The 19,785-nt window shown below is 38.6% G+C and overlaps 1 protein-coding gene across 1 annotated transcript in view; it reads left to right on the top strand.

Annotated features, from left to right (window-relative positions):
- SLC9A9 (solute carrier family 9 member A9) overlaps nt 1–7,872 on the top strand; it is a 174,994-nt gene extending 167,122 nt beyond the window's left edge. The window contains exons 15-16 of the mRNA XM_065748030.1: nt 6,973–7,078; nt 7,596–7,872. Coding sequence (XP_065604102.1) covers nt 6,973–7,078; nt 7,596–7,817 — 328 coding nt within the window. The 3' untranslated portion in view covers nt 7,818–7,872. The remainder of the gene's footprint in view (nt 1–6,972; nt 7,079–7,595) is intronic.
- The last annotated feature ends 11,913 nt before the right edge of the window (nt 7,873–19,785 follow it).

Raw genomic sequence — 19,785 nt, 5'->3', positions numbered from 1 at the left:
AATTTCCCTGATATGGAGAATGTTGTGTTTGCTTTCTGATATTTTGCCTGAGGAGCTCTGTTTTTTATGTACTGGAGACAGATTCATTACATCAAACTTTAGATAACTAATTATTAGCTAGGTCTAATCTAGTTAAGACTCTCCCACAGTCAAAGGGAAAGAAACTCATCCTTAGTTTCAATTCCAATTAACTCAGACACTGCAGGATGAGACTGCCCTGGGATTTGCCTGTGTTTCTTTATTGATGAAAGACTGCTAGATTAGCTTTGTTCTGCATGCCCTGTTATAAATTGTCTGATGGTGGGAAGATAGATCACATGAATTATGCCAGTTCTGAAGTATGCACTTTTCCCTGAAAAATCACATCCATACCAGTAATACTCATATTTTTCTTTCTTTTCCTGCAATATAGCCGGAAGGATCTCCTCTTACTGATGTTTTTTTCTTTGACACATTTACTATTGTATGCAACTCTTAGAAAGCTTTCAAGCATTATCCATTAATAGAAAATCTCTCCTTTGCATTGTCCTATACAGCATCTCATTGAAAGCTCTCTCTTTATTATATGCTTTTTTATAATTAATTATATGGCTGATGTCATAAGTATACCACAGTCTTCTCTCTTCATTGTATATTATCATGGTTTCATGGTTTTTCATCAGTATTCCACATCGTAACTTTACTTATACATAACCAGCTCCATTCATCCCCACTGGGGCATTTTCAAATGTAGATATATATATGATTATTCGGTTGTGTTTTGATGACAGTGGTGGCTGTTGTTAGACAGATGGTTGTTTTCACATTATACAGCTGTTGAAAGGGAGGTTGTTTCTTCTCTATAGTTGCCTCACATGTTCTGCATCTACCAGAGCTTTCCAACCAGAGCTAATTTCCTTGATATTCACATCTGTTCACGTATTCCATTTGAGTATTATATAAGCATTCTTCTACCCTTTCTGATGTGCTATCCTTCTCAAGAGTAGCTGCATTATCCACTCATCAATTATCTAAGCAACTTTCCATTTACATCTCAGATTTTTCCCTTTGCATGGAGATATTAAATTTGGGAAATAATAGGCTCCAAATAACTTGAGTAAGATGTCTCGATTTTCTTCTTTTCATTGAGCTCAGAACTAGAAACCCATGGTCTGCAAATACACCAGATGCAGTGCATACCTGATAACAAGCCACTTATCTGTCAGCAGCTACTTATTTGTAAAAAGACTCAACTAAGATTAATTCTATCAACTCCCTCCATTTTGCACACATCTCTACAGGGCCTCTTAGTTTCAAAGTTGCCAGCTTCAAATTTTTAGTCATATTCCGAAAAAAAGCCAGAGTTTGTTCTTTGGCTCTGAACTTATATCTGGCTTGGAAACCTTGCTGTCATACAGATTTTCCTGCGAGGATGCATTAAACTAGTTTCATTACCCCTGATTTTCATCCACCCTGCCTGCCCTCAGATGTGACTGAATCTAGTAATCATTAAAGAGACTCAGTAATTTGGCTTTGCTGATCTGCAGTACGATTCAAGTTATCCTCAGTTGTTTCATACTTCTGATGACAACAGTGGTGGATCATTTTTTTAATCCACTCCATAAAATCATAAAGAAAGTCACAAAGAGCCAGATAGAATTCACTAATATTGACTCTAAATTAAAATATCACTTAGAACAGATGCAGTCACTCCCTTCATCTTTCTGCACAATGCAATTAGGTTATCTCTACAATTTAAATCATCTTAGATCTTGTGGTCTTTTCAAAAATATACTTGTTCTCTAATGACTGAATTTTATATGATCCCACTCCTTGAAGAAAATTCCTTTGTACAGAAGGAAAGATCATCCTCTTCTATAAGAGCCAGGAGGAAAGACCCCTCTTAAACTTAATCTGCTGTGTATGCATTTAAAACCTAGAGATGTCTCCGTGCCTCACCAGCTCAGTCATGCACACAAGCTGATGTATAAAGTAACCAAGTAATCTCAGTCAGCTGTTAGTAGCAGCTAGCCACGTGCAGAACTTAGCCAGATAATCAAAGTTTCATGGTTTGCTTGCTCCTATGCAAACATTAAAAAAAATAAATGGAAACATTTGTTCTTTATGCTATCACATAGCTAATGTTAAGCTCCTTCTAAAACTCTACGGAGCAAAATAAAATCTGTCCTTATTAGAGAAAACACTGAATAAGTAGAGATGATATTTCCCTTAACATATTCTATGTATTTCTTCATAAATAAAAAAGAAATAATAAACTCATGACATAACTAATGTACAAACTCCAAGTTAAGTATTCACGACAGGGTAACTTTAAAAGCTGCAGTACTAAAGAAATCTTAAAAACTGCACAATGAAAAGATTCTGGGAGGAGCGATATTTACCTCTAGGGACTCATGCCAACAGCAGAAATGTAACACCTAGCAATGGAATATTTAAGGGCACACTTGTAAAAAATGTGTACTTTTGACACAACTTAAGTGCTTTAGGAAAATAGTCTCTAAAAAAAAAAAAAAAAGACTTCACGTAATTTTTACTAGAAGAACTCCTGCACTTTAGGGCTTTTTAATAGTCAATATTGTAGTGTATTTGCCTCCTTAGGGAAGAGTGGGATTACATTGAGTTACAGAGCCATCATTATGTGAGGAGGCAAAAGGCAAAAAATACCTTCTGAGCCAAATGCAGTACTTCATAGAGCTGAAGCTGAGCTGCCATATGGATTTATATTACCCGTGGCCACTTCTGCTCGTGGGATTTGTTCCCCCCCCTTTTTCAAACTATAAATGTTTTCTCTCAAAAGCTCGAGTAAAGCATACAGATGGCTTCAGCAAAGCCATCACAGTTAGACTGGGTCATGCTCTTTGCACAGAAGAAGAATGCATTTCCTTTAAGTCTTTGAGTCAAAACAGTCACAACATTTCAGCCATGATATTTTTCTCTTTGAACAGCCTCATCTCATTAAGTTAGAAACAGTGGTTTGACCAGTATTCCCCAAATTTTATCACATGATGACATTTTAAGAACAGTCATTTCAGCTTACTGTTTGAAAGAAAAATTGAGACTCTGATTTCTTCATTCAGGAAATAAGCAGAAATTGTTTTCAACTCCCAGAATTTTCTGCATAACAGAAATTCTCAATATATGGCTACTGACATGAGCATTTCTCATCAACTCTTACTTGAAGATTTCATCCATATTACCTACAATTTTGTGAAACATTTGATGTACAAATGGAAATTTGGAAATTTTCCTTAACAGTTGTTTCAGGCATATATAGAATTTCTTTTTGTTTTCTTTTGTTTTTTTATGCTGGGGTGTGGGAAGAGGTGCTGAGTAAAAGTCAAGTAATTCCAAGTGTTGCTACCAAACAGTCACCAAGAGATCATCTCTAAACTCTCTATTCTTAGTGGAAGAACCTCAAACTCCACCTTCGAGATCTGAAAGTTCAGTGTGAATATCACATTATGCAGCTTTGAAATGTTTGCTATGTATGTGCTTTCTACAAAAATTTCTTCTATTTCATAAGGAACTCTCTGAAGGTCTTGTAGCTTTTGAGCATGCTGAATCCTTCAACAGCCCCTGCTTCACTTGCTCAGCCTTGTCAGCCCCAGCAAACCAGCTGCCTGAGGTTCACTTCAGGCTACGTTGGCCAGACACATCTGCAGATGAGACTCAAAGTTCAGTCTTGCTATCTTCTCTGCAAAAGCCTTGTCTGCTTATTTTTGAGCAAGAAGCAGTCATACGATTTGAACTCCAAAAACCAGAAGCAGAACCAGAGAGTGAGCAAACACTGACTTAGATGCTGAGTTTGGTGACAGCGGGGAAGGTAGAGGAACTGCGCCCAGCCAGTGGGGACCACAGACTGGAACTGTCAGGCCAAAGGGATGTTCAAGGAACAACAAGGGCACCCAAGGGTACAGATTTGTGAGAGTAGAAGCCTGGACACGTGAGGACTCAATGGAAAAATTAGTATTTGATTACATGAGCACACTAACATGCCAGTGTTGCATACTGATTATAAGATGGACCATACTGTACATGCACAGGCATATCAAACTCACTTCCCAACTTCAAAATTGCCACACCACTTTTCCAAAAATAATAATGCTTTTAAACACAGTAGATTATCGGAGCCACGCCTGTTCTGCCCATAGAGAGCTGCAATGAAAGTCTAAGAGTAGGTTGTCTGATACATCTTTCTGCTGTCTTTCCCCAGTTCTGTATTAGGAAGGCATAGATTAGGTTAGGCAGCTAGTTCTGCTAAGAGTTATACCCTTTGGTGTTTTTTTCCCAACTTTTTAAGCAGCCTTAGTGCAAAATCAATCTTATTCTATTACTGTATTTAAACTTTCTCCCAGGAAACACAACCAAAGCAACCGGTGTGTGATAAGATCTTTTGCCAGCTTTAAAATGCTATAGACCCACGTCTGATGTTCTTTTGAAATGCCAGCATCACACATGGCTTAAAATTCCCCCTTCATGCTGCAATGAACAACGTGATTACATCTGTAATACTATTGTTGGCACAGTTTCTTTATAGAGAAAACATTTACAGCACAGATCATTAAAACATGACAGATAGGCCCAGCAAGTTAAGCTGTTTCACTGGACTGAATAATTAATTACTAGTTAACTAGTAAGAAACAAGAGGTAAATAATTTATTACAGAATCATAAGCATCATAACAAGACAGAGAAAAATGACTTCACTTTGAACAGCATCTCAAGAGACTGGAAAGCAAAAGCATGGACAATGTACAACAGATGTGAAAAGGAAAGGGATTTAGATCTATCACAGCCCAAAATGAAGTCTTCATCAATTTCATGCATAGTAACCGAATACTTGAAAGTTAACCCTAAAGGTATTGGAGGCTCAAAAGACTGGGGGTTGGGAAAGGGGTTAAGGTAGAATTCCCCACACTGAAGATTACTGTTGGCCTGGCAGCACACACCTGTTTCAGTATGCATCCCCTAATCCCATCCGGATTGGTGCTGAGCTTCATGCAAGCACACATGCTGTCTGTACAAAGCACAGGAGATAAAACAGGACAAGTTTGACTGAGGGCTACATCATTTGCTACGAAGTTGTAAGACTGCTTAGACATGATGCCTCGCTAAGAGATCATCACTTTAAAGAGGAAACGCAAAGAAATGTTCATCTTTCACTACTTGCTATGGAACAAATTAAAGAACAGAGCAGAAGGACTTAGTATAATCACATGAAGCTTTCATTAAAAGCCTGTCTTTTTCATGCTGGGTCTGAGAACTCAGTTCAAACAATTCCAAGTTGTTAGTACTAACACCACCAATATTTCCAAAGATGAAAAGTCTAGAATTAGGCACTTATTTGCAGATTTGTCTTTTCTAATCAGATTCATTTTTTGTTTTCTGAAGTGCTGAAAACAAAACAACTATAATTAATAACTTCCATACACTACATTTTAAAAATAGCTTTAGCTACTTAGCACTTGGGAAGTTTCTTCCTTCAAGATTTCTGAAGGAAATTGGATCAGGAAGGTTTGTTTTTTGTTTTTTTTCCTCACTACTCCTACAGAAACAGGATGTAAACATTCCTTCACAATTTGATCCCATCATACTGCCACTGTGATTGATCCCACTGGATTGTTTTGATCAGATTTACCTTTTTTTTTTTTTTGGTGGTGGTGGTGGATTCAATATTCATCTTTCCCACTAACATAGTTTACGAATGCATATTTGGATGAAGGAGTTATATGATCTTCTGATAGACGCAACTGAATTTTTTAAAATTCCACAGAAGAAAATACATATAGAAATAAAAGATTCCACAGAACTACGATGGCTGTAGTATAGAGGACAGCCAAGCACTTTATCTTGCCTTTCTATGCATAACTGAGATTTTGAGGGTATTTCACATGACTCAAGTTTCTTCAGTAGACAGCTGATACAGAGTGGATAGGACAGTGGTGCCAGACAGTAATGAAAGAAGAGGTGATACTGGAAGGACTATGTCTAAGATATTCACACTGCTACTCACTGAGTATTTCTAGAATATTTCTACAGAGCTCACGTCGTCATTCAAATTTTATATCTACTTTCCTCCTAAAGGAGGGAAAGGCTGAAAGCTAGAACAGGAGTAGAAGACAGAGGGACAACAATTAATGAAAAATTTCCCTTGCTTACAGAAAACATCTGACAGACCTACTTAACAAAGAACACCAAAAATTACTTGGCAAGTTAAAATAGTAGAAAAGATATGTCAGCTGCTATAGGCAGATACAAAGATGATGTATTTGCTTAAGGTGAGCAGGTTGTACTTCCATCTCAGTAAATATCTTTTGGATGAAAAAGATATTTATGTTTTTCATACAATAACATAAAGCATGCTCTTTATATATTTGCATGCTTTTATGTAAAGAAGCACTGACATAAAACAGATATGTCAAATGTTGTAAAACTGTAAAAAAAATGTATTTAATGCTGAAAATAGAGTATTACAAAGAATAACATATGTACACTCCTCAAGAAACATGAGATTTTGCGCAATATTCTTTGTCAGTTGAATAAATGTACTGATCTTATAGAAAACTGGGTATGTGTTTCAGAAACTGACGCTGTTTTTTACTTAAACAGATGATACAATTGTATCTTAAAGTATTTCCTGTTATAACTGCATAAAAGATTGCATTCTTACTGCAAACAGTTGATGAGAACAGTAAACAGGATAATCTAGTGCATATTGCATTAATTCCTTCACCATTTACGTATCCCATGACATTCACTTCAGCCATTCTATGCTGCAGGACAGATTTTGAGCATCACATCATCAAGACTGGTGAGAGGTAAAAATCAATGCAGTAACGGATGAGTAAATAAATGCTATTTTCTTTTTTTCCACCCAGTTAGGTGATTGCCCTTATTCTTTACAATGAAGTTTCCTATAGAAGCATCTCAGTATCAAATCCATACAGGACATTTTCTTTAACAAACTTCACAGATACCTAAAGCCTATTTTGACACATGCCGGTCCACCTCTCACAACGACGTTACCTGAATGGTGTAATCCTGTTGCCAGACTTCTGACCAGCCCCAGAGCATACGGTGTAAGTATCTAGCTTAGCTAACAGTATTTAATGTTTAACCAAAAGTCACTGCACTCAGTGAAACACTTTGGCACAGCGCTTTTCCTAAAACCTATTACTTTTATAGTGATTGATTATAGGGATTTCTCCAGTTGTAGGGAGGGGTCCAGACAATGCCATGTTGCATTGTCAAGAATGGCTACACATACTCCACTTCAAAACATGAGTGATGTTTTAAATAATTCAGTCAGATGCTGAAAGAAAGCATTGGCTGCTCCATCCCACTAACATCAGTGATATTTAAGCACTGAAATTATCCTGGAGATCTGAGTAATCAATTACACTTCCCAACACTGTCCAAGAGCTGAGCACGGGAGGCATCTATTTCTTGAAGATCATAAGTTAGTAATTGAAAAAATAAGCAAATAAGGAAATTAAGTGAAAGGAATTACACCTAGCCTGTTCTTAAATTAAACTTTAATAAAAATCCTCTTCAATGTTCCTTTCATTGGTATTCTTTCTTATCTGAAACATACAGGATCAGCTGAAGAATGAGGACACGGATTATATCATAAATAACGATGAACTGACCGAAAACTATGAAGCATCTGCTCACAGACCAGTGCCTGCGCAGGACAGAACAGGCTGCAGCCAGGCTGCAGGCAGGGAAGATATTCATGAAGGAGACCTTGGATTAGGAGCATACAAGCTCCAGCTTGAGCACGCTCCAGGTCAACCTCATCTGAATTCATCAGCATGAACAGTATAATTTTAAATCAAAATAAATAAGTAAACCAAAGAAATGAAAGATATAACTACAATATAACTACATGTACAAGAAGCAAGAAAATGTTCTAAGGTTTCTTAGATTTTCGCGCTAAAATGTTACCAAGTTCTGATTCCTCCACTGAAAAAAAAATAATATCATCTATACAACTGTAACATTATTCATTTTTTCTTTATTGCAGCATTTCACATTAAAGAAAGATAGAGTACTGCCAGCCCACTGTAAATTCATTACAGTCATGTGTTGTCTCATATTGCATTTGACCATATCACATCCCTTACACATGTACACTTCCCTTTGAACATTGCTTATAATCTTTAGTCAGCTGGGATGAAGAGAAATACCTTTCTAACATGCTCAGAGCACTTCTAATACAAAGCTCCTAGAACCTTTGTATTAAGACTGGATTCTCCAAGGAAAAATCTTTCCTGTACTTATTTTACTCTGTTCCATCCTGGTAGTGAGGTCAATGGTAGTTTGATAGAAAAACAAGAGGAGAATTTAGGTATGAAAGTATTATGTCTGCATAAATGCAGCAAGGGAATAAACAAGGGGTCAAACACACCACTAGGTGCCATATTCCCATTATTGTGCACCAATGCAGATCAGCATTTGTACCTACTAGATAGGTAGTGCAAACACTGGGATAGAGGCAAGCTACCATTAGGTCATGTGCTTCTCACCTCAAAATTTCAACAAACAGCACACAGTGTTCCCATCTAAGCTTTTTAAATAGGGTTATTCTTAATGTACCACACATAAGCAACAAATTTGTAACCTCTAACAGTCATGACGTCTTCATGAGTGATCATAAAGACGAATATATATTGATTTCAATGTAGATAAAAGCTGAAATAGAAATTTAACATAAACTTCAGTCATTCTTTTCAAGCCCAATTAATTAATAAGTGACACCAGAACAGCTGCCTTAAGGATTAAATTTTAACACTGGAGCACTATATGTGTTATGAAAGATCAGAAGTCTAGTTTGGCAATTCAATTTCTCCCAAATACTAACCAAGGAACTTCAATGGATCTTTGTCCATGTGTAGTGGGGAAAAAAAGAAAGGCACTATATGTTCTGAGAAAAAATAATGAATTGCCAACTCCCTGCTATGCCTTGTTCAGCTTCATGTGTGGGAGAAAAAAAAAAAGAGTAGCAGGTTGTGAGAAGAGATGGAGATGGGATGAGGAGATATGATTTTATGGCCTAGCACTGTACATCCAGCAACATATCATCGGCAAAGACAACACCAAGCAGGATAAACAGGCTGTTACAAACTGCAGCCAGATTAATACACAGCAATACCATGAGAAAACTATTGTTATGGTTGGGTAGATGCACAGTTCTGATTTCAGTAGCCAGTTTCCAGTTTCTATCTTCAGAAGTTCAAGCACTTCTCCCAGGTTTCCTATGTTCCTTGAGAAGCATGGAGCCCACCATTTGCCTATAGCACAAATCAATAAGCTGCTGTACCATTGTGAGGATGTCAAGTTATTATCACAACTGCTACTTGTACTGGAAATGACAAGCACTAAACCAAAAGTTCTGTCTGCAATGCATCCTACAGTATACTCTGTGGGATTTTTACTGATTTGTTTCTTCTACGTCCAAATTTCTCACACTTCTGTGAAACGTGATAAATGAAGAGCTTTGTGGTCTGAAATAGCATTTACTTTTAAAGAGTCAGTAGTGAAAACCCTCTTTGCTGTTCTGTCTGCATTCCTAAATGGCCATATTACTTGGTAAAGAAAGTCATTTCTTGTAACAGAAGTGTTCATTCTTCATGTCTTCACATATCAGATTTTTATGTTAAGCTTGTCAAGAGACTGAATCAGTGGTCCCAGCAAGATGGGTTTTTGTTCTCTAGGGCTATGCTCAGCCAACCATATAGAATTACTGGGTTTTTTAGGAAAACCAGTAATGTGAATAGCAAGAAAACACGAAACTTCTCCAGAAAGGCAATAAAAGCCTTGGTGATCCATTGCACTATTACACTATTCACTATTATTTCTGTTATATTCTTTTCATGACATGCAGTTCATGAGAGTTAAGACTATGGTAGAACAAGATGATGCATCTGCATCCAGGTAGAAATCACTGGCAACTACTAATTCTGCACAACCTTTTAAACAGCATAATGGATGTTGAGAGTCCTCTAACGTTAATTTATAGTTTGTACTCTGGAGATTTAAACTATTCAATATAAGTGTTTGAACATGCAAGTTACTCGTGATAACTGTGAAGTTATTCTTCCTATCTGAGTTAATTTAATAAAACAGTACTTGGAAAAAATCTAAAGTACTGTCAAAACATGGTGACTGCAAACGCAGTATGAAGTCCAAAATGTTATGAAACAAATCTGCTCAGTCACTAAACCTTTCAGGTTTCAGAAGTAATAACTGAAGTTTTATACTTAGCTGCTGCTGAGAGTGTTTGGCAAATGTTCAAAGCAGCAGAATGACTCCCAGATACGTAGAGGAACCAATTCCAAAGACATTGCACTAAAAATAACAGGTCATAATGCTAACTTTCACAGAGAACTGTAACATTTGGTAATCTCACTGAAGGCAGGGGCCACTAGAAGCGAGCATTTTCATTGCTGTGCTGGAAGCTTTGAATTTTCCATAGTAACTGTGTTAGAGCTAACTTCAGCAAACCGATTATGCCTGTGCAGAACTTCAACTGTTAAGTTAATTGCATTGAAGTCAAAATTACTCTTTCCACAGAGCAACTCAATTTCCTTGCTGAGCTTAGGATGGTCTGTACAATAGGTTGGTCTTTCCTTTTGAAAACTAGTTTGTATTTTGCTATCAGCCATCAAGTAATGCAGGAAATCCTCTTCAGTCTCCCTGTTTCCAATTATACCCTTCTAGCTTTCCCAGTGTTAACAGCCACACTGGCATCCTCCCACACAAGCCCACATTTGCTCTGGGCTGTCTTTCCCCAGCACACCAGAAAAGGCACAGCGTGCTGCACAAGCTCTGCTGCCTGATGGCTGTAATAGCAACAACATTGCTATATGCTATATATATTCCCAAAAATACAATTTTTCCATCAGAGCAGAAGAAGCATTTTCCCCACATAATTCACTGTCACTGGTCACTATTATTTCCCTCCAAAATTAGATTTGAGGCACAGAAGAACAAATATTTTTTCAGGCCTCAGAGGATTCCCAAATCTGAACAAGTCAAATTACCATCATCCTTCTGAGGACACAGCAGTGCTCAAAATCTTGGTGCCAGAAACAGTAGGGAATGCCCGGGAGTGTTTTCCAGCCTGTGTTCTACATCATTCTTTACTATACTGCTGTCTGCTCCTGTACGTCCATCAGCACAGAAGCAGATGGACATAAATAAAAAGCTACTTTATTCACTAAGGATTTGAAACTAGAGAGCAATACATCTAATAGCCTAAACCACAGACAAAAAGAACTTTATGCAGTGACAGTAGGCATTATGTAGGTCTAGGACAGGTTATACACAAGTGAATTGAAGTAGGACAATATCCCATAAGCATAATGAGATTTCTGACTCCAGAGGTACAGTTCCATCTAAATATAACCCAGTACTTCTGCATACATGCTTGACTGGAAATGAAAATATAAGAGAGTAAAGGGAAAGAATAAATGAATAATGAAAGAAGGAAGAGGGTAGCAAGGCAGGGAGAAATTAGCACCAAAGAAGATATTCTGATCGAAAAAGATCACCGAGACATTCTATAGCAGCTGCAGACAAATGAGGTATTGGCCAAGAGTGTGAGAAATTATAAACTAACTTGAAGAACGCTGCTGTAAGCTTTGCCAGAGCCATAGACCTGACTCAGTACTGTACTGTAAAAACTTTAGCACTCTACAGGCCTAAAGGGAGCCACATCTACAAGATGAAGATTAACCAAATTTAAAGACAGTGAAGAAAAAGGGGCTGGGGTGAAAGGCTAATCCTTCAGCAGCACTGTTAGCAAAGCAATAAAAGCAATACCTGCCTGATATTTGCACAAGTGTAACATAACAACTGAAGTTATAAGTTCTTCAGCCTTCCTCATTTCTTCTATCTCTCTTTTACCAGCTATTCATTTTTTCACTATTTATCTCTTTCATCTTCTAATTCATCTGTGTTTTAGAATGAAAGTTTCTTTTCCTTAGTGCTTTGACTAGAAAAAAAATTATATTGTTCTTTCCCCTTTAGTGTGATATTGTCAGCCAAAGTTATAATAGTTCTTCAAAAAAGAAGTCAAAATAATAACTGTCAGCTTCATATGTCTACTTCAAGTATAGACTGCTCAATGAGATAGATCAAGCACACTGTGGTATCCTTTGAGCACTTCAATATGGCTACCAAAATTAAGAGTAAGCACTTTAATTACAGGAACAACAAGAGTACAAAAAAGAAAAAATATGTAAAAACAACAACTTTTTAAAATGGAAAAAAAATGCTGAACACATCAACAAGCATGCAAAAAAAAAGTCACAAATCTGTACCTTAACTGCTTAGCATCAATCTTCAGACCCTGAGTTCCCAATATTTAGAGTTCTGAACACCACTAACGGAGAAACTGACAAGGACCTCTGAACTCCCTAAACTTGGTTAAAAACAAACATCCTCCCCACCTGAACAAGCTCCCCACACACCCACAGCTGGCGGGATTTAGCCGGAAAATGCAAAATTCTGTTGCTGTGATGAAGTTTTAAAACACTAGCAGAGGATTTCATTGCACAGACAGGAACACAGAAGCAGCATGCCCCACTTCTAGCCTAGTTTAGGTGCTTGGAGAGAGTAACTTTAAACTACCCTTGCCAAGAACTACTTAAATTTCAAAAAAAAAAAAAAAAAATCAGAAGCACAACCTGCAGAACTTTGTAACCAAAGGCAGCCATTCCATCTAGATTTCCCAAGGAAGAACACTCCTATGATCATATTGCTGAAGTTTCATACGTTCTGTGCATGCAGTTAGGAAGTTATTTTGAATTATTTGTAATGCTTATAAAGCACCTACAATGAAGGTGAAAAAATGCTCACTGCTCCCTATGTAGCTTTTAAGTAAAACAAAAACAGAGCACAAATGCATTTTTTAATAAGCACAATAAGCGCCTATTCAGACAATAAAATTGATTTCCATAGCAGCGTGACTCAGCTACAGTTTAAAGAATAATTCAGAGATCTAAGCTGTTCTGTAGCACTCCCTTTCAGACATTATGTTCTCAGCACATACCCCCTCAGCTTTTTCTCTCCCCATCCTCCCACTTGTTTTGATTTGTCGTTTTTTTTTTTTAGCAGAAGACTTGCAGGGAGAATCCAGCTGAGACCTGGACAGCCATGAGAAGAGCTGTTCTGTTCAGTATCCCAGTCTCTTCTCCAAGGCAGTGTAGAGCAGTCTGCATGACTTCTCAGGAGAGCCAGGAGTTGTGTGAAAGCCCAGGTTATGTTGCAGCTTATTTTTCTATAACCACTCCAGCATATGCCTCCTGTACAATTCAGCCTACTGTTCGCACCAGTCTTAGCTGACATGAACTTTGAGAAGCTTTCTGAACAGAAAGATATAACTTCAGAACACAGGAGTACAATGCTAGATATGCAGTGCTTAGAAGCAGGCAGCACCCGAAGCTCTCGGATTCTTTGAGCTTAACCCATGTTAAAAGCCCTGGTTGGGAGTCATTTAAACTATGTTTACACCACCTTTTCTTCCACATTCTGAAAACACGAAGAGAATATTCTCCACAAACAGCTACAAACACAGATGAACTCTGGGATTTTTAGGATACAATACATACAGCATACATGGAAAACAGTGTATGGAGTCTGTAAAGCTTCTCCTTCAAGCATAACTCGAGGATTGCAGTGCTAACACTTCAACTTTAATCCACAGAGAAAAAAATTCTTTGGTTTAGATGAGCTTTCTGTCATACAGCACCACATTATTAAATGGAGGCCAAAACTCTTAGAAACTAAGTCTACAAGATTTTCTAATTAAAGATAAATTGTCTGGCTTCTGATACATTATCTACCTGCACACAGCCCTTACAAAAAGATTTTTGTTATCTTTGAAATTAATATCTCTGAACGATTAGCTCATTAAGCTACAGTAAATTAAATAGTGTTTCAATACATGTATAGGGAAATATGAATATCTACCTTTCTGCACATACAGCTCCCCATCCCTTCTTCCTGATTTTTCAGTCCATTTGTACCAAATCACATCATTGCAAACTCTATTTTCCTCATGTTATGGGTGTACACTGCCTACAGCTGTGCTATGGACGAGGCCAAAGGTCTTTCCCAGAGCTAGCTCATGTGAAGGCCATTCCATAGATGACCTGCTGTTCCAGTCCCTGAGGGCGCAGGAGCCTGCCCAGATCCTTCCCACACTTGTACGGAGAACAGCTGTCCCTAGCAGCCAAGAAGCCCACTTCCCACTCTCTTCTTGCAGGCACTCACACTTACACATTTTTCTTACAGGTAAACTGGCTTGACAGCAGACTACCAACAGTCTAAAGAAATCACTTATTTCCAGGGGCCATCATGGTGTTATGCTGATATTTCCCTGCAGATGGCAAACCATCCTCCTGCACTAGCTTTGTTTCTTCAGAAAAAGCAGCTCTGCCTTAACACTATAAAAAATGCTATATGTGTATGCAGGTGAAGGCCAGCAAGCATCACCCCCTTTGGATACGACTGGAAGTTGCCATAAAACATCTTGCCTCCAGATTTGTCACATCTTTTCTCTCAGTACACACACAATGTATTTTGTCTTCTCTCAGTCAGATAGGCAACTCGCAAAGCCAGTGCAAAAGTTGATAGGACAAAATCAGAGCCCTCCATTCTTGATATTCAGTGATCATTTTCTGAGCCTTATTACTCCATTTCTTTTTGGAGACTTCACCTTGACTGTTCTGCTTCAGTACCATTTATAACCCACAGGATTCAGAATGACTTGAGCATAGTTACATCAGCCCTCATGAAACATTTTGATTGTTATTTCCTTTTGATTCGAGTTTGGAATACTCATTCCCTTATTGCATTAAATATTAGTATGGAAGGATATTATTCAATATTCCATACTTCACTTAAGTTCAAAAGTAAAAGTAAAGAGATTAAAGTTATGAAATAATATTGAATCTTGTAAGAGAACTGTGTTTTTGTTTCAGTTCAGAATGTGAAAGTGATCTCAGAAATTAGGATTTTCTATTCCCTGTGGATGGGCATTATATGATAACATCAGCATGGCCTCTTGAGCCCTGGCCAACAGCATCATTTCTGAGTGTTGCCAGGCCCAGAGCCCAACCCCTGCCATCAGCAGCCCAGCTGAGGATGCCGGACATGCACAGAGCTTCCAGATAAGGCAGGAGAAGTATCTCTTAGCTCCAGCAGAGGCAGGGCAGTAAAGAATGTCATTTATCATACAAAGTGTAGTGCTCTCAAAACAGTTCACTTCCTCTCTTTACCAGTTCAGGATCTCTTTCACTCAAATCAGTTACATCCCCCAACAGTATTCTTTTTCCATGACGAGGCCTCAAAACCCCCAGAGGCTTTGAATTGGAACATGACGACAAAACCAGGAAACTCACATTAGTTAAAAGGAAGGAGAACTGTCTAATAATAAACTCCTAGGCAAATGCATCTGTTAAACTGGAGCTAAGCCTGAAATTAGAAATAAGTTTAAAAAGGATTTACAAAACGAAAAATTTCTCCCTCATAAATTGTTCAGTATGAATTAAACACCCAGCTGCATCTAGCTGGTAGATTTCTGCTAAAGAAATAAAATCAGAAGTCATTCATAAGCTGTACAGTTGACATAAAAAAACCATTCCTTTTATCCTCTTACGGAGAAAACTGAGATATTTAATCATCACGACCTTCAGCGTCAAAAGAAAATCTATACAGCAAAAACCACATATCTGGAAGAGCTTGGCAAATTGTTTATCTGTTCTTCAAATAAAAGTTTGGGGAAAGAATGTATGATGATAGTCACCCTGAAGAAAATATATTTATTTATTTTTAAGAGAAAATACACAAATCCTTTCCCCAAAAAAGTCTCTCCTGCTAGAAGAGAATCCAGACTTATCCTAGCTTAAAATATCATGGTTTAGTTCTCTTCAAAGCTTTTCCTTTTGGCTTGTGATAATTCCAAACTAAAAATAATTTCAAAACAAAAGTGGAAGTTGATTAACAATTAGATTTTGTAGAAAGAAAGTACTGTTCATGAGAAAGCTGAGAAGATAGAAATTGAGGGGGGGGGAAAGAATCAAAATTTTCTGCAATTAGATTTCTTCATTTTAATTGAATTAGGGAAAATGGGAAATATCAAATCTCCATGTTTGAAGTAATATTCTGCTTCAGGAAGGTGAGGGGAACTAACAGACATTTGTGACAGTCAGAGGAGAGAAGGACCCAGCTGGGCTCCCACCTGGGCACGAAGAATAGGGAAGGAGCTGCAGCACCCACAGCTGACATCTCTGCCTTCTTGACACACACAGGTCAGTGAAAACCCATCCATCTGCCACCAGAACCGGTCCAGCCAGGACCTGCGCATCTATTCCCCACGTCACTCACCTTTATCTCCAGCACTGACAAGACAGATATCAGTGGTAATTTTTACAACAGCACTGTGATACATGAGTTTTAGTCACTCTTTTATAGTTGCAAGCAAGATGGATATCATTCAAAGAGGTCTGTCCTTTTGAACATGGATAAGGTTGGAGCTCCCCTGTGATCTTAATTTCACACTGACCTGCTGAAATCTTTCTCCATGCACGAGTTCAGCTGTAGGTTTCCATTGGATATGAAAAGCTTAATCCCACACTAGTCCCCCAGCAGTGTTATTTATTGTGCTAAGAAAGGGGCTTGCTTCGCAGGGTGCCAATTACCCTATAAATGCTTACTTTTTTTGTGGGGGTGCTTTTCCCTGAACTCAAGCCATTGATGCAAGTCAAATAATTAAAATAGATTTTACAGCAAACTGAAGAGCTGAACAGAGTGCACATCTAGACAACGCAACAAATTTCTCTCTATAACGCACTTCAAGGACTGTTCTGTTTTCCCAAGAGAATAAATCCCTCTAACTAGCAATCCTGTTCATCTGTGTTTGAAAAGGTTTGTGGGACATCAGGATTTTTAAAACTTGTAAGGTAGATATCAAATAATGGATTTCACCTTTGAACTCCAAGGGGATACCATCAAAAACTTCCATCCTGCCTCCCACCTCAAAGTGTGAGGGAATGGATGAGTTACAGAGCCTCCTCCTCACCTTATTTTGAGGAACATAGCTCAGGAAGATCCCAAGATAGATATTTCAGACATGTGCCACTGTGCACACACCCACTTCCTTGCCAGTGCTGCCAAGCCAGCTGCAAATAAGGCCACACTCCCCTTAGCTCCATTCAGGGAGGCCAGGCTGATCAACTTTTCTGCTGAACTGAAAGGGCCCCAGAATCAGTGCCTCATTGAGCAAGAAGGTATGAGAACTAAAGGCACTGTGTTACACAGCTGAGAGAAGTTAGTAAGAGCAGATAAGTAAAAATATGTCTGAGATATTGTTTATTCACAGCTATTTTCTTGACAACTGAACCACTGACACCAAGAAATTAGGAATAAGTTTGACCAAGAACAGTCAGCTTACTACATTCCTGCTCTTCTAGCCTTCGGCATGGGTGGAGATGAGAAACAGGTCACCAGCTGTCTTAAATAGCCTCTCCAATTGGATAATAGCCACTGTTTGTTTGATTACTTCCTATTCCAATCATCTCCCCCCAGAAAACTTGATGCAAATTCTCAATTTTATCTATTCTTAATTCAATGAAGCAACAAATTGCATTTGCTGGAAAAAACTACATGTAAATTGGCTACTGCTAGGTAACTCTAGCAAAAAATGTGTTGCCTCATTGCTGTTATATGATAAGCTGCAGATAGGGTATCTAGTCCTGTCTTCATACATTATAGTGGATGCAAGGTTGCACTTGGAGCAGAACAGCCCCATGTTACAGGCCCTGCACCAGCAGCTAAAATCTAAATCATCCCTGCCCAGAGTTCAGAGCGGCTGCAGATCCCTTCACAAGTCTCCTATTGGAACTATCTCCCTCATCCTGTAGCCTGGTCTCTGACACAGACAAGGTACCCATTCACCAAGCTAACACTCCAAATCTCCTTAGTTAGAGTTCAGTTTTACCAGTGGCAGAGGGGAATATGCTAACATTAAAACTGAAATAAGTTATTTCATAATCTTTACAGTGTTTCTTAAGCCTGAAACAGTAGACACTGAAATGGAGCTGTAGCTCAGAAAGCACTGCACTGTGGTTCTAGGGAGTGTTGCAGTGACTGATCTCTGCCACACACATCAGCACTGAGCACAGGAACACAATAACAACCTCATTTGCCCTGAACATAAAGGGCTCAGACCTTCATGTCACCTCCCAGCTTCTGCCAGAGGACCAGCAGCTACACAGCTCAGTGTTTCAGTTTTCCTACTCAAAAAAGCCAGCAGTTGCCCTGGTCTACCTCAGGAAGTGGGCCAGTGACATGTAGGCTTCATTGAAAGACAATGTTCATGATAAAAAGTCTGGATTTTCCGTCCCATCATTTCAGTCTGTCGCTCCCAGCACATTCCTTGTCATTATGAAAATGAAACCTTTATATTCAAGTTTTTGAGGGGTGAAAATTCCAAGACTTAAATGTTTTCACAGAAGATAAGTTTGCTTTTTGTTTATCTCCTCTTTGTAACGTCTGATCCACATTTCACTTAAGCTGGGAAAAAGACTGGAGATAAATGAAAGAATTTACGGGTAAAAATTTAGGCAGAGAAGTGGCACTTTCAGCCCTTACATATTCACAATCCGGGAAAAGTAACAGGCAAATCTCTTTCAGAGCAACCTACATTTACTGATCTATACATGAACATAATCTGTCACTCCCCAACATCTGGAAAGCATCAAGGTATTCTTTCTGTCACAAGTAACCAAGTATTCATGACTTCCACCTACCTAAATGACAGCAGAGTTTACCTGGCCTCATGGTGCTACAGGAATTTGTCAGGGAGAGCAGTGATACAGATGGAATCAACATGATCGCTTTACACAGTTACTTTGTTGAAGGTTGTTTATATGGGTTTAGTGCAGTGCTGCTTAGGTTTAGCTGTCACTGAAGAACCCTGAGTTGAAAGTACTATGAACTCTAAATAAAACAGATTATTACTACTACATGAGCTTTGCACCATCTTTCCAAGTGTTTCCCTTCCCAAGGGAGGGGATGCATGTAACCCAACTGAACATTTTCATCTGTCCAGCAAGGCTGCTGACTACCTCCTCCTGCCCCAGACAAAGGGCTGATTATTTCCTCCCACATTAATGGTGGCTCCTCTAAGCAGGTAGGCTGCCATCTATCACTCTCATCAGTGCCTTTTGCTTCATGAGAAGAAAGATCCCTCCCTGTGGCACTGTGGGGAACACAGAGCCCTTTGCACCACCTGCAGTACCTGACTGGCAAGAAGGGCCAGGGCTTTTACTGTTCTGAATATCCCCTCCTGAGACCAACTATATTGTCAATTCATTTCACCAAGCCACAATAATGTCCCCTTTGTGGAGGTCTGAAAGACAAATCCATTTGTGGTGTAATGCTACTGCCCTCAGTGGAGTTGTAGCAGAGTTGAATTTGGACCAACCTCTTTACTTTGATTTGCTTTAAAAGCTGCTTTTGCCCATGTGTATAATTAGTAGAGGCAGATTCTATCTCTCCCAATATCAAACCACTCCTCTGTACCTTCTAGTTCATCTTAATGCAGCCATCTGAGTTATAGACGTGCCTACGTGAAACAGGTCGATAGATGTTTTCTCCCACCACTGCCACTATTAATTCAACATCAGACACATCTCTGCCACTTGCCTGTTTAATGTTTTTGTGTAGGAGGTAAGGGGGCTGGGAAGTATTTTCATTAATTTGGTATCTTTGTTTA

This window comes from Cyrtonyx montezumae, unplaced genomic scaffold (assembly GCF_038088225.1).
Source record: "Cyrtonyx montezumae isolate F1298 unplaced genomic scaffold, pur_monq_1.0 scaffold_5, whole genome shotgun sequence".
Lineage (NCBI taxonomy): Eukaryota > Metazoa > Chordata > Aves > Galliformes > Odontophoridae > Cyrtonyx > Cyrtonyx montezumae.
The sequence above is the reverse complement of the archived record's forward strand: the minus strand, read 5'-3'. Positions and strand labels throughout refer to the sequence as shown.